Source organism: Podarcis gaigeae, assembly GCF_964106915.1.
Source record: "Podarcis gaigeae genome assembly, chromosome: 5".
NCBI classification, from domain to species: Eukaryota; Metazoa; Chordata; class Lepidosauria; order Squamata; family Lacertidae; genus Podarcis; species Podarcis gaigeae.
The window spans coordinates 87,129,471-87,142,702 of record NC_139681.1 but is presented as its reverse complement, the minus strand read 5'-3'; the positions used below and the strand labels follow the sequence as shown (position 1 = coordinate 87,142,702).

The 13,232-nt window shown below is 43.6% G+C and overlaps 1 protein-coding gene and 1 pseudogene across 10 annotated transcripts in view; one reads left to right on the top strand and one right to left on the bottom strand.

Annotated features, from left to right (window-relative positions):
* ECT2 (epithelial cell transforming 2) overlaps nt 1-7,588 on the bottom strand; it is a 43,789-nt gene extending 36,201 nt beyond the window's left edge. The window contains exons 1-4 of one of the 9 annotated variants that reach the window (XM_083739289.1): nt 7,378-7,530; nt 2,427-2,583; nt 484-563; nt 205-297 (exon numbers count right to left, since the gene is read on the bottom strand). In XM_083739289.1, coding sequence (XP_083595415.1) covers nt 205-297; nt 484-563; nt 2,427-2,556 — 303 coding nt within the window. In that variant the 5' untranslated portion in view covers nt 2,557-2,583; nt 7,378-7,530. Of the gene's footprint in view, nt 1-204; nt 314-483; nt 564-2,074; nt 2,150-2,426; nt 2,584-5,657; nt 5,759-7,377 lie in introns of those variants that run through there. The other 8 variants (XM_083739283.1, XM_083739281.1, XM_083739287.1 and 5 more) reach the window with 8 other exon arrangements.
* Nucleotides 7,589-8,862: 1,274 nt separating this feature from the next.
* On the top strand, nt 8,863-12,443 carry LOC310844493 (adenosine 5'-monophosphoramidase HINT1 pseudogene; annotated as a pseudogene). Its single transcript has 2 exons — nt 8,863-9,209; nt 12,406-12,443. The product of its transcript is annotated as an adenosine 5'-monophosphoramidase HINT1 pseudogene (transcript).
* The last annotated feature ends 789 nt before the right edge of the window (nt 12,444-13,232 follow it).

Sequence of the window (13,232 nt, the reverse complement as noted above, 5' to 3'; positions counted from 1 at the left end):
AACGATCACAGGTGTACATCAATTCAGAACCAATGCCAACACCCCAAAGCTTCGATTCAGCTAGCTCCATTGTGCACCATTCACTACTATTGTGCTTTTATATTATCTATATACCAAGTGATGAGATTGTTGATTTTGCCCACTTCTGTCCCAGTAGTGCAAAAGACTGCATGCAGACACGTACACGTAATTGCCCCAACATACCATATGGATAATACTTTTAATAAGTTTTTCTTCCGATTTACCAGAACTAGCTTCCTTTATCTTTATAACGGGAACTTCCATTATCTTAATGGTCTGCAGAAGAGGAGAACTTCAGTATGAGAACGAAATAATCCAAAGCCTCAACTACAAGTTTTCAATAACATGAGGGATCGCATACCATTTTGGGATCATGGGCATTTAGAATTTTGAGAGCACCAGAACTCTTCAAGGGCACAATTTCAGTCATGGGCATCATGTTGGGGGCCTGATAAATCTTACCTCCAAAGCTTTCAGAAGTTCTTCACATTTTGCAGCTTCTTTCGGTAGGACTACCCTAGTTTCAATCTGCGGCATTTCTTCTTTTGGGAGAGGTGAAAAAAGAACAAACAGTATCTAAACATATGATTGCAGAATTAAAGCGACCTATCTTCTCTCTCAACAAGGGAGAGGAAGTAGAAGAAGCTTATATTCCCAATAGCATCCTTTTATACATGTAATTCACCTATACAGGCGGCAACCGTTTAGCGCGGGGGTTCAGTTTCTGGCCCCGTGGGGTGCCTTGAATGATGATCCTCCCTTCCTCTGATGCCCTCTCACATCTCTGCCTCCCAAAGGTTTGCATAGCTGTTTGTTGCAGCAGCTCTAGCTACAAGCTCCCCAGGTGAATGGTGGCTCTGGGGCTGGCTAGAGGGTGCTGGTTGTCAGGAGCTGAGGCAGCCTTGGAGTAAGCAAGCAAGTAGGCGAGGGAGTCCAACCAGCCCTTACTGTTGGGTCGGACAGACAAGTGGGAGGCCAGGCAGGCATGCAGGCACCGCTCTGGCCTTTCTTGTGCTGGCTGTGTGCAAGGCCTTCCTGGGAGCTGAGTGCCCAGAGCCGAAGGGGAGCCTTTCCGCCATGCAGGCCCGGCAGTGCCCGCTGCTGTCTCCCAAGATAAGGTGCTGACCTCACATTCACCTTTGGCCAGTCTCTGTTGGGCCACTAAGGCAGATAGACTCTGCTAGTGTCACTTTCTGAAAACAGCCCTGTAGAATCGCCATATTTTCTACTGCTAACTCGCTTAGTTGATCCAGCCAATATGGTTAATGGTACTGAGATGCTGAGAGATCAAAGAGAAGCAACAGGATCACATTCCCTCTATCCCTGTCCTGATAAAGGTCATGGGTCAGGGTAACCAAGGCTGACTCCGTTCTGAAGCTAGGCCTGAATCTTGGTTGCGAATGGATCCAGATAATGCAATAGGGGCATCCTCTTCCCATGCCCCAGTAGGGCAGTGTGAGGAGGCACTTCTCTTTGGGGTAGGGGGGCAGCTCAGAGACTGGGGAGGCACAGGGGACTCCCAAGGAGAAGGGAGAAGGCCAAGGGAACCCTCCACAAGAGAGGGTGTTTGAAAAAGGGCAAGAGGCTGCCAGCTCAGAAGGCAAGGGGTGACATAACTGAGCTCCTGAGCCCCACAGGGGTGCCGCAGAAAGAATGTAGGGAGCCATGGACTCAAAAAGGTTGAAAACCTCTGGTCTAGAGTGAGGCCAACCACAAGTCTGGGCTCACGTTTAATGCTGAGCTAAACCATTGCTTAGTGCAGGTAGTGCAAGGAGTGCATTGCAGGTAGTGCATTGCTTAGTGCAGGTAGTGCAGCAGAAGCAAGGCTTGGGGAGAAACACGTTTGTTTGTTCACGCCAAGCCACTGGTTTGGCTTAGCATTATGTGCAAAATGGGCCTTTAGAGATTATGGAACATCTTGCTATCCAATAAAAAATCCCACAAGCTTATTCTTTATATGTCATCAGACAAAAAGAATTTTTTTTGTAGGTTTGTGCACTTTTCAATAATATACCCGGTATTAACAATTTACATCTGTGGTTTTGATATTTACCCATTATAAAGTTGCTATTGCTGCTGCTGTTTGTGTTCTACTTGCTTTTATTATTTTAATGAGGTTGACAGTTGCCTTGGGGTTCCATTGTGAAGCCAAAGGCAAAACAGAAATACTTTAATTAGTAAATAAAAACAAAATAAGCCTACAGGAAAGAGTCTGCATTGTGCTTTGTGCTTTAGCCAAGTATAACATAAATATTGCTATAAAAGCACACATGTGAATGCTCCCATCTGAAAAAACTAGAGGAATACAAAGAGAAGTATAACTAGATTCATAGCTAGATTGCAAGAGTTTCTATAGCAAGTGACTTTTATCCACATTCTGAAATAAGAACCATTCACTCCATTACCTTCATCATCTGAAGCTGATCCCCTGAATAGGTTCTCCTTTGAAGATTCTGTAATTTTGGAGTCAAGAATGGAAGAATCTGCCAAGAGACTCCTCCCTGTATCAGACATGAGCGTACTGTTGTCAGCCATGGTCAAAAGGGTATTTCACTTCTATGGCTGAAAGGGAATCACCCAGTAAGTTGTTATTATTATTAAGGAAACACACCGTTTAGGAAACTATTAGCAATCTATCTAAGGTTCCTAACCGTACTCCAAAAGCAACTCTGCAATTTGAATACCCGTACCAGAGCTTGTACCGACATTGTCAAAGCCTCACTTTTCCTCTTGCATTTACCAATTACTGCTGCTGCTGCTTCCTGTTCTGTTTTGCCATTAAGATCTGCAGGGTCTAAACACTACAGGGAGAAATCAGGGTTTTCTGGGTGGGTCAGTGGGTGGAAGATACCTGGGCTATAAGATCATACTTGAAGATGTTTATGCAAAACATATTTTTCTATAACTATATGCGCTGCCCAGATGTTGCAAAATCTGCTGGAGCCAAATGAGCAACATTCTCAACATGCTATTTATTTATAGTATTCATTCGTGCTCGTCTCTGTGTTCATGGAATTCTGGTATCCATGACTCTCTAGTACAGCAGTACCTAGGTTTAAGAACAGTCCTGTTTACGAATGATTCGGTTTACAAACCCCGCAAAACCTGCAGTAGTGTCCTGGTTTGCAAACTTTACCTCAGAGGCCTCATTAGGGAAAGCGTGCCTCAGTTCAAGAACAGTTTCAGTTTAAGAACGGACTTCTGGAAGGGATTAAGTTCACTTGTGTGCAATGCTATGTAAAATGCTCATGCAAGTGTTATAAGTACCAGAGCAACTCCTGGCACATCAGCAGGGGAAGCTGACAGGATACAGGACACTATCAAACCTACAGTTACATAAATCCAACTAACAATAACACCCACAACGTAACTGGCTGTGTTTAACTATATGAATTCTTTATACATCATATAAACATATCTCTTTTCACATTATCAAATTAAGTAGAAGCAATTAAACATTTTGAACAGGGGAAAAACTTGAGGAATAGTAAGCCTCTCATTTTCTCTAAACTGTCAAGTCTCAAGGGAGGAGACCTGTATTTCAAGCTTGTACCGAGTGTAGAGAAATTATGCTTCATTACATAAGATCTGACCTTTTATTTTGTATGATGAATGAAGCCCAGACAACTGAAAGTCTGTCTTGTATGCCTTCCTGTCTGTCTTACTCCCTTTTAGTAACTTCAGAACATCTGCTAAAATATCTCTCCCCATTACTTATGAAGACTCTACATAAACTTCAAGGTGTTGCATCTACAGCTTCTTCTGCAGCCACTCCATCAATGCTCATAGCCCTCTTTCTGATTTATAAGCTTTGCTTGACTTTCACCTTTCATATGCCACCTTTTATTATGCAACTGTATGCACAACTTCACAGCTGTTATGGGGTGAGGCTGGAATGTGGGGTTTTTAACTACACTGTCATAAGAGAGTGAATGGCTAAACACACAGGAACACACAACTAAGGCAAAATATGAGCAGATGAGATAAACTATACTCTGTGATAGTGTGATGGCAGGTGGAGCAGAAGGCATGGGCCAATTTCCAATGAACCACCTAGCTGGTTGCTGTGATTCTTGTGTAAATGCTAGATCTTGATCTGAACCAGTAGGCACTTTGAATTTGAACAAGAATGCGTACTGAAAACAGCTTAACACAGATTAGAATATTAGATAGGCTTGTAGTGTTCAGAACATTTAACATTTCAATAGACTACAATAGAAGGGGGAATCAACTATGCAAGACAAGTTAAGACCACCCCAGGTTTACAATTGTCTCTGCATATCCTTTGTTAGCTCCAGAATAATTTCAGCACAGAACAAATGGAATCATCTACACAAAGTAGGTGCTGCCCTGCCCAACACGCCTAATTTTAGATGAGTGCAAATGCTTTGAGCAGTATTGTAATCTACAGTTTTCCTAAACACTGAGCGTTGAGGCAGATATCCAATCAAAGAGGAACAAGTGCACAAACAGCTTGAATTGAAAGGTGTTGCATATGCTTTTTATTTCATTTTAAGATATGAGAACAAGAATAAGACAGCTCTTCAAATTATTAGAAATCAAAAAGAAAGCAAGAAGCAAGCACTAGGTGGACCCAATACATTAGCTGTCCATGAAATTTGGGCTCACGTGATCATTTCCCACAGTTGGGTCAGCAGCCTGTTGCACTTGCAGTGCTGGTACAGGAAGGAATCATGTGAGGAATGACTGAAGATGCCAAGCCTTAGTGTTGCAACATGGAGTCTTAATATGCAATCAATTTCCCCCCCAGCAGTTACCAATGACTTATTCACTAGATCAGTGAACAATGGAACAAAGTGAGGCAGTACCCAACATGAAAGATCAGAGCTTTATACGGGCAGATGAAAATGCACACATGCTCTACCTCTGATCACTGATAATTCAGCTCATGAACACTGCCCACCACATTCCAAAGTTTCAGGTCCTGCAACAACATATTTTGTAGAAGATGGAATCAAGAATTTAAGCATGCATCTGAAACAAATCTAATCTGTTGTATCACAAACAGACCCATGATCCCCCCCCCAACAAAATCTATATTTTAAGTATCATTACTTCATCCTTACTCAAAACACATCTATAAATAGTAGTACTATCAATAGTACTCCAGTGTGATGTTTTTCCATCTGACCTGTTTTATAACACCTATACACACAATAAAGCATGTGTTGACATTAGGTGACAACCATTACTAACAAACTAATTGTGGAGCAGAACAGGATTGCCAGATCTCTAAAGCAAAACTCAAAAGCAAGTATACATTCAATATTACAAAGTACGTAGTGATTTAAGGACTTCCTCTTATTTTAGAACACCTTGTAAGAACAGAAGATAATCCCTTCTGGATCAGACCAAAGGCATATCTAGTCCAGCATCCTATTTGCCAGTAACCAACCAAATGCTTCTGGAAAGCCTACAAGAAGGACATGAGCACAATAACCCTCTCCCACTGTTGTTCTCCAGTGACTGGCATTCAGAGGCATGGCTGCATTCAGATGTCATAGTAAACGCAGATCATCCTGCTTCACTCCAGAGGTCAGCAGGGGCAACAATCCACAGTACAGGTCTTGTAATCATGATTCAAACAAAGCACAACAGGTAAGCCAAGAACAGACCTTGGCTTCAGATCCTGGTTTGCTTGGAGCTAAAGAAACTACTAATTCTGTTTCAGCCACAACACTAAGCCAAGCATCCTGGTTTGTTGGTCCTGCTTGTCAGAAGGGACAATTAATGCAGGAGTGATCTGCATGTTCACAGTAAATCATAGCTTAGAATGACATGCAGACACACCCACTGATAGCCTTATATAAATTTGTCCATTCCCCTCTTAAAAGTAATCTAATCTAGATGCCATCACATCTGGTGGAAGCAAATTCTAAAGCTTGGCTGTGCACTGTGGAATACTTCATTTTGTCTGCTCTGCCCTTCCCACCCTTCAACTTCTTTTGATGAGATCAAATTCTGTATTACAAGAGAAAAACTTCCCTCTATCCACTTTCTCCACACGCTGCCTAATTCTATACACCTGTATGCCCCCCCCCCCGCCTGCTTTTCTTTTTTCTAAACTAAATAGCCCCAACTTTTCTCACAGGGCAGCTGTTCCGGCCTCTCTCCAATTCCCAGATGCTGGGGATAAATAGGGTACAGATATCACCATTATACCCTGCTGGTGAGTTCCACAAGGGCATATTGGATGTACTGGAAACAGTGCTGGATTACACAGACCTTTGGACTGACCTCGCAAAATAATCTACACATTTGGACACCTTAGAAATTTTTAACATGCAACTAAAAATTTAAGATGTGATCAAGCACCTGGGGCAAACCAGAGCTTACCTTTGCCTAAATATTTTATTTTTTATTTATTTAACACCTCCTATGAACATGGTCCTTTCCAATGTGCAGATCTGAAAGTTCCTTACCCAAAATCCTTATAATCCAGAAATAGAAACAAGGGGAATAACAGGCGGAAAGGGTGAGGATAGAGGCAGCAGTAAACAAGTGAAGTTTGTGACTGTTTCAGTTCCATGTACTTTGGCTTAGCTACAGCACAGCGTTGGATGTAAGGGTGAAACAGAAGCACAGGTGAAATGGCATATGCACTACACCTTACAAAGGGTAGTCAACATGGTGCCCTCTGGGAGTTTTGCACTACACTTGCCATCGGCCCCAGTCAACATGGACATTGGTACGGGACAATGGGAGTTGCTGTCCACAACATCTAGACGGCACCACAGTACATAAACCCTGCCTTTCCAGGTAGGTGCCGAGATGAAATTTACAAAACAAGAGGCACACCCCCCCCCCCAAGACTTCCCTATACGTATACAAAATAATAAGCTTCCATTTTCCTTAACAGACCCCTTATTATAATACACACACTAAGGCTCACCCATCTTTTTTTTCCATTCCCAGCGCTTAGGCCCTGAATGTAAAAAAATAAAATGCAAAAAAGGTGACACCTCTGAGCAAGTACAGAGTGCATTTCTTTCCCCCCTGGCCAGTCTCCATATGTCTGGGTTTGGAGATGGAAAAGAGGGACTTCCAGGATATTTTTGCCTCTTAATTCTTCTTTTTTTGGGTGGGGGGAGGGGCGTTACTAAAACCAAGCCCCCTTGGCTGCCCTTGCAACTGCGACCACCGCCGCCACTCGAGGCCTTTTCCCCATTTCTCGGCCAGCTCGCTTCCCCATCCCTCTCCACCTGCTACCGTTGCCCAACTCTCCCCTTCACGAGCCACACTCGCCCAACTCCCCCTTCTTAGTCGCCCCCCCCCCATTCACTACCCCCGGCGCCCCCGGCCTCCTCCCACAGGCTCCGCCCTCCTCCGCCTCACCCTCCAGGGCGACTCAAGGCCTCTCTCCGCTCACAGGGAAGCCGCCATTCCGGGACCTGCCTCGACGCACACACCAATTCAAAAAAGCGAGCGTCCGCTCCCTGCCCGCTTCCCATTGGCTGCCCTGACGCACCGGGGGTGGAGTGGGCAGACGCTAAACTCATGCTCCGGGATGCCGGCCTCCTATTGGCGCGTGGCTCCCTGGGGGGCGGGGCGAGCGACGTCACCGGGGCATAGCTCCTCACTTTCTGTTTGCCTCTCGCGCGCGTCTCCATGGTTCACCGGCTTGTTTCCGAACGTTGGGTTGGGCGCCGCCCACCTACAAGACGGTTTTCGATTGGCCGAGCCAGGTCTCTGTACCCAGTTTACGCCTAAGCCCCGCCGTGAGGGGGGTGAGCTCGACTGAGGATTGGCTGATTTGGGGAAGAGTCGTCTCCCCTCCCTCACGCTCGTGCTCACTCTTTCAAACGGTTGTTAAATGGGCGGACCGGGGGGGGGGGCGAGAGCGAAGGGGTCCGGATATTGCCATGTCGCCACTGTTCCCCTAAAACAGTGTTTCCCAACCTTTGGTCTCTAGCTCTTTTTAGACTACACTTCCCATCATCCCTAACCACTGGTCTTGCTCGCTAAGTATGATGGGAGTTGTAGTCCAAAAACAGCTGGAGACCCAAGGTTGGGAAACACTGCCCTAAAAGGTTCCCTTGCAGACAATAATATTAATAATAATAATAATGAATAAATCTGAAGCGAACGTGTGCAGATTTAAAAACAATTCTCCTGGCCACGCCTACTTTTCCCTCCCACGCGAGGATTCCTGGGAGTTGAAGTCTTAGGAGGAGAGTGAAAAGCAGACGCTAATCGATTCTTCCCTTAGAAATCTAATCCCCTCATTTTTTCCCCTTTCATCCTTTGCAGAAAGGAAAGATCTGTTGCAATGGGGAGAATAATTCAACATAATTATTAATTATATTAATATTTAATAATAATTTTAAAAAGAATTTGTTGGTCGCTTCAACTTGCCCAAAGCACTTAACAATAAACCCCACACAGATGCACTAAAACCAAGATGAAAGCAAAATGCATTAAACTGGTCAAAGCATGATATATATCTCAGGATATATAGGCTGTGAAGGCACACAAAAGCATGTTGTTGACTGTATATGCTACAGTGGTGCTGCTGTTCTTTGCCTTGAAAAAAAAAAGCTTATGCCAGATATGGACAAAGTCGGGGGATACCCAACTAACACATCAGAAGTGATGGCCTGCTGATGTGTGCTAAACTGTGAAGACTTGACAACAGCCATACCTCCAGAGCAAAGGAGCTCACACTGGACAAATGCCCCTGGTTTCTAAATATCTGTACTGGGCTTCCAGCACCATAACAAAGCAAGGAAACAAGGCAAGGAAGCACCACATTCTGAAATGGCATGAATGGAACAAGGACTCCATAATCCATGTGTCATCACATGAGCAGGTTACGGAGCGATGGCCAACGAGATCAGCAAAGCGCAGGTGGCGCAGCCGGGTGGGGACACCATCTTTGGGAAGATCATCCACAGAGATCCCTGCGAAGATCCTCTTCGAGGACAAGAAGTGCCTTGTGCTGCATGACATTTCCCCACAAGCTCCAACCCATTTCCTAGCAGTTCTCAAGAAGCCCATTGCTCTGTTATCTCAAGTGCAAGATTCTGATGAAGCTCTTATTGGACACTTAATTACTGCGGGCAAGAAATGTGCAACTGAATTAGGCTTAATGAGGGGATACCAAGTGGTGGTGAACAAAAAGCCAGATGATGGTCAGTCTGTCTACCATGTGCATCTCCATGTCCTCGGTGGGCTGGCCTCCAGGTTAAGAGAGTGGGGAAGAAAGAATTTTGCCCCCAAACTATCTCTTGAACAGCCTCAACAAATGTTTTCAAAATCCAACTATGATCAATACCTTCAGCCACTAAACCTTTCCTGTGGAGTACAATAGAAGTGAAATATACTCAGAGTCCTGTAGTGATTTCATGCTCTTTACTGCAGCTTGTAAAACAGTGATTGAATTGCCCCCCAAACCTCAGGCTTTTATATACATTATTTACACAATGAGTCCCGTCTGATTGGCTGATTCTACTTCCCTCCTGGAGCCTGATTGGTCTTTTCCTGCAAGCCAATCAGTTGTTGCATTCTAGGACCCTACTTGCCTATTGTTCTAGGATCCAAGCTTAGTACATAACAAGAAGTTTGTGCAATCATTGCTCAATAAAGTTATAAGCGTGTTGGCTCATTAAAAAAGTGCCACCACATACACCAAACACGTCTCTAAACTAAAGTGTCAGACCTCACATTATCGGTCTTGCAAAGGATGCCAGGAAGGTGTTATCTAAAATTCTAAATCACAATACTCCAGACAGAAACCCATCTCCAGAATGGAATGCCTGTGAGAACTAGACCTTATTTCTAAGTATACATGCATGTGACCGACTGTATCTCATTGGCATGAGCTTGTGAATCATATACAGGAAGCATGCATGGAAAATTGACTCAGTGTATTTACTCAGTTTCAACATGACCCACCCAAGGAATGTTTGCTCTCAGTGTGAGAGAAGCTCATTTCTTACTGGAAAGCTGCAGTTCCAGCTTTTTCTGCTAAGGTTTTTGATTTAGCAGGGTTAGGCTTTCTTCTCTTCCACATTACAGTGTCCACAAGGGGTTGCAACTGGAACATCAGTCTTAATGGCTGAACACCACTTGGAGCTCAACCCCAGGTCAATGGCACCCATTTGCCACTGGTCAAATTAAGACAGCAGGAGGCTATCTTGTAAGCCAACCCTAAGTTTAAAATGATATGTTTTATGTTGTTAAAGCCGCAAAATATATCTGATAAGAAAGGAAGTGTTGACTATATTTCAGTTTTCCAAAAAGAAATCTTTTTCCTGTTCAAATTTTTAAAATGATCAAATTTCCCATAAATTTTACATTGCTAGAGCCGGCCCAATTTGAGGATCATCCAACTGGTTGTGCCCTAACTTTTTTGCACAACAGCAATCTTTGTGTTTTAACTATTCGTCTATATGCATTATTTGCTATACTGCTTAATATAATAAAAATCTGCAAATGGTTTACATCAAAACAATAGAAATACAACAATATTCAATAGGGTTTCCTAAAAACTAAATGAAATAACACATAAGCTGCTTCTTCCAGCTTTAAGCCATGGAGAAAATATGTTTTATACTGACTCAAGATTTACCAAGACAGATGTTGAGGTGAGGAAATCAGGAGATGTGAGGTCTGTATCACTGGAGGTGCAAACTGACCTCTACTCCGGCTGGCTGTATCTTCTCACTCCCCCATCTCAATGGCATCCTAAGGCTTTTAGCTCTATCTTGTCAGCCACCATCTGTAAACGATCTTACACAATTAGACTCACATGATAGCTTCAAAGATTGCAGAGTCAACTTTATTAGCCCGAGATCAAAAGGTTCTGGGACGACTACATGAAATTCCAGGATGATTCCATCATGCATTCCTATTCGGTACCTCTTGGGACAGACCACTGTATATTTAAGCATGGGGAGTCTATGCATTCCTCCCATCTCTGAATACCAAAGAGAACAAAACTTCCCTTGTCTATGATCATGAGGAGCAGGTTTATATAAACCAATCATGTTTACATGAAATGAATCCCGCTTAGGCTGTGTACAATGACAAACCTAGACAGCATCTTAAAAAGCAGAGACATCACCTTGCCAACAAAGGTCTGTATAGTTAAAGCTATGGTTTTCCCAGTAGTGATGTATGGAAGTGAGAGCTGGACCATAAGGAAGGCTGATCGTCGAAGAATTGATGCTTTTGAATTATGGTGCTGGAGGAGACTCTTGAGAGTCCCATGGACTGCAAGAAGATCAAACCTATCCATTCTGAAGGAAATCAGCCCTGAGTGCTCACTGGAAGGACAGATCCTGAAGCTGAGGCTCCAATACTTTGGCTACCTCATGAGAAGAGACGACTCCCTGGAAAAGACCCTGATGTTGGGAAAGATGAAGGGCACAAGGAGAAGGGAACGACAAGATGGTTGGACAGTGTTCTCGAAGCTACCAGCATGAGTCTGACCAAACTGCGGGAGGCAGTGGAAGACAGGAGTGCCTGGTGTGCCCTGGTCCATGGGGTCACGAAGAGTCGGACACGACTAAACGACTAAACAACAACAACAGGCTGTGTACATGCTATACAATTAAAGCACACCCCTGCTGTCAGAATCCTGGGAACTGTAGTTTGCTATGAGTGAGGAGAATTGATAGGAGATTCCCCCCATCAAACTACAGTTCCCTGGATTTGTGGTTGAGACAGGACATGCTTTAAATGTGTGCTGTAAGTGAGGTTGCTTACATACACTACATTTAAGGCACATTTCCCTCCAAATGATCATGTGAACTGTAGTTTGCTAAGGGTTCCTGTAGCTCTGTGAGGGGTAAACTATAGTTCCCATGATCCTTTGGGAAGGGGGGATGTTATTTAAAAGTACAGTGTTTACAGAGCCTGAGCCTCATTTAACTCAATGGGGATAACCTCTGAGAAAATGAGGATGAAATAGGGTTCCTTTTACAGGGAAAATAATCCAGGAAATGGTATCTACCTCTCAAAACACATCGTGCAAATATATCATCCTTCCACAATGAAAGGAAGTCAGCTAAGAGTCCTTGATTTTACCAAGGCGATATTTCATCATTGTAATATTTCATCACACTTACCCTCTTGAACATAAAACCAAGTTGGAAATTTGGGTAAGCTACATTTGACATACTGTGTATAATGAAGTACCACTTGCTGCTTTTTGTAAGGGTAAGCTGAGGGGGGCAGCGAGGAGAAGAGAAGACATAACCCTTTTTTCTGCCAGCTGTTTTCCCACTCCAGAAGCACAAGCTCATAAGCCAGTCTCCCTGAGACCACTGGGTTTCCTTTAAGGGAAAGTATGTATGAGATTGAAGCTTGCAACATCTTCATCGCTTCATCCAGCTCTGAACTTCTTGTTCTGCTCCCCAGCTCCTGAATCCATGACCCCCAAGCACTGTGTCTGCTGAGCTATTACTTGCCTGAACAAAGGTCTCTTTCTTACTTCCAAGTAAGAGCCTCTGTCTTCATGTCTTGGGCAGCAGCCAGGACAGAAAATGAGGACTGGAGGTTACTGGGGCTTGGACATTGCGATATTGCAGAAAAGCCTTAGACCATTCTTCTTCAGCTACAAAAATCTTCAGTAGCATAATATATTATGTAAATTTGCCCTCTGAGCCCATGCCCTTTTCCAGCTGTAAGCCACTGAAGATGATTTTATAAGTCGAAACGTGTCTGGCATGTTACTTGAAACACACTCCTTGAAAAGCATTTGACAGATGCATTCAAGCAACAGAGTGATATATTTTAGGATACCGTACATCAGAGCTTTCCAAACTGAATGTCATGACATGTTAGTGTGTCTCCTGCAGTGTGTGGGTGTGTCACACAAAGGTGCTAAAAAGCACAGTTTTGGTGTGAAGTCAAGCCAAGCCGTTCTTGCTTAAGTTAAAGAAACCGTATGTCCCCCGCCCCCTTCTCTCTGTGTGTGTTTGTGTGAGAGAGGGGGAAACCACAGCAAAAAAAGCATGGGTTTTTTGGAGCCACAAAAATGGTAAATGACAACAATCTTAGAAATGTATGTAATTATCTTACAAATCATATATTTTTAAAAATACAAATGAAACGTTTTCATGAGTTATATTGTGTCTCCATACATTTCGTTATTACAATTCATGTATGTGTGTCGGTATCTCTTGTAAGGTGTTAGTTTAACCTCTGGTTTGCTAGTAAAACTGAATTACGGCGCCACAAAATGC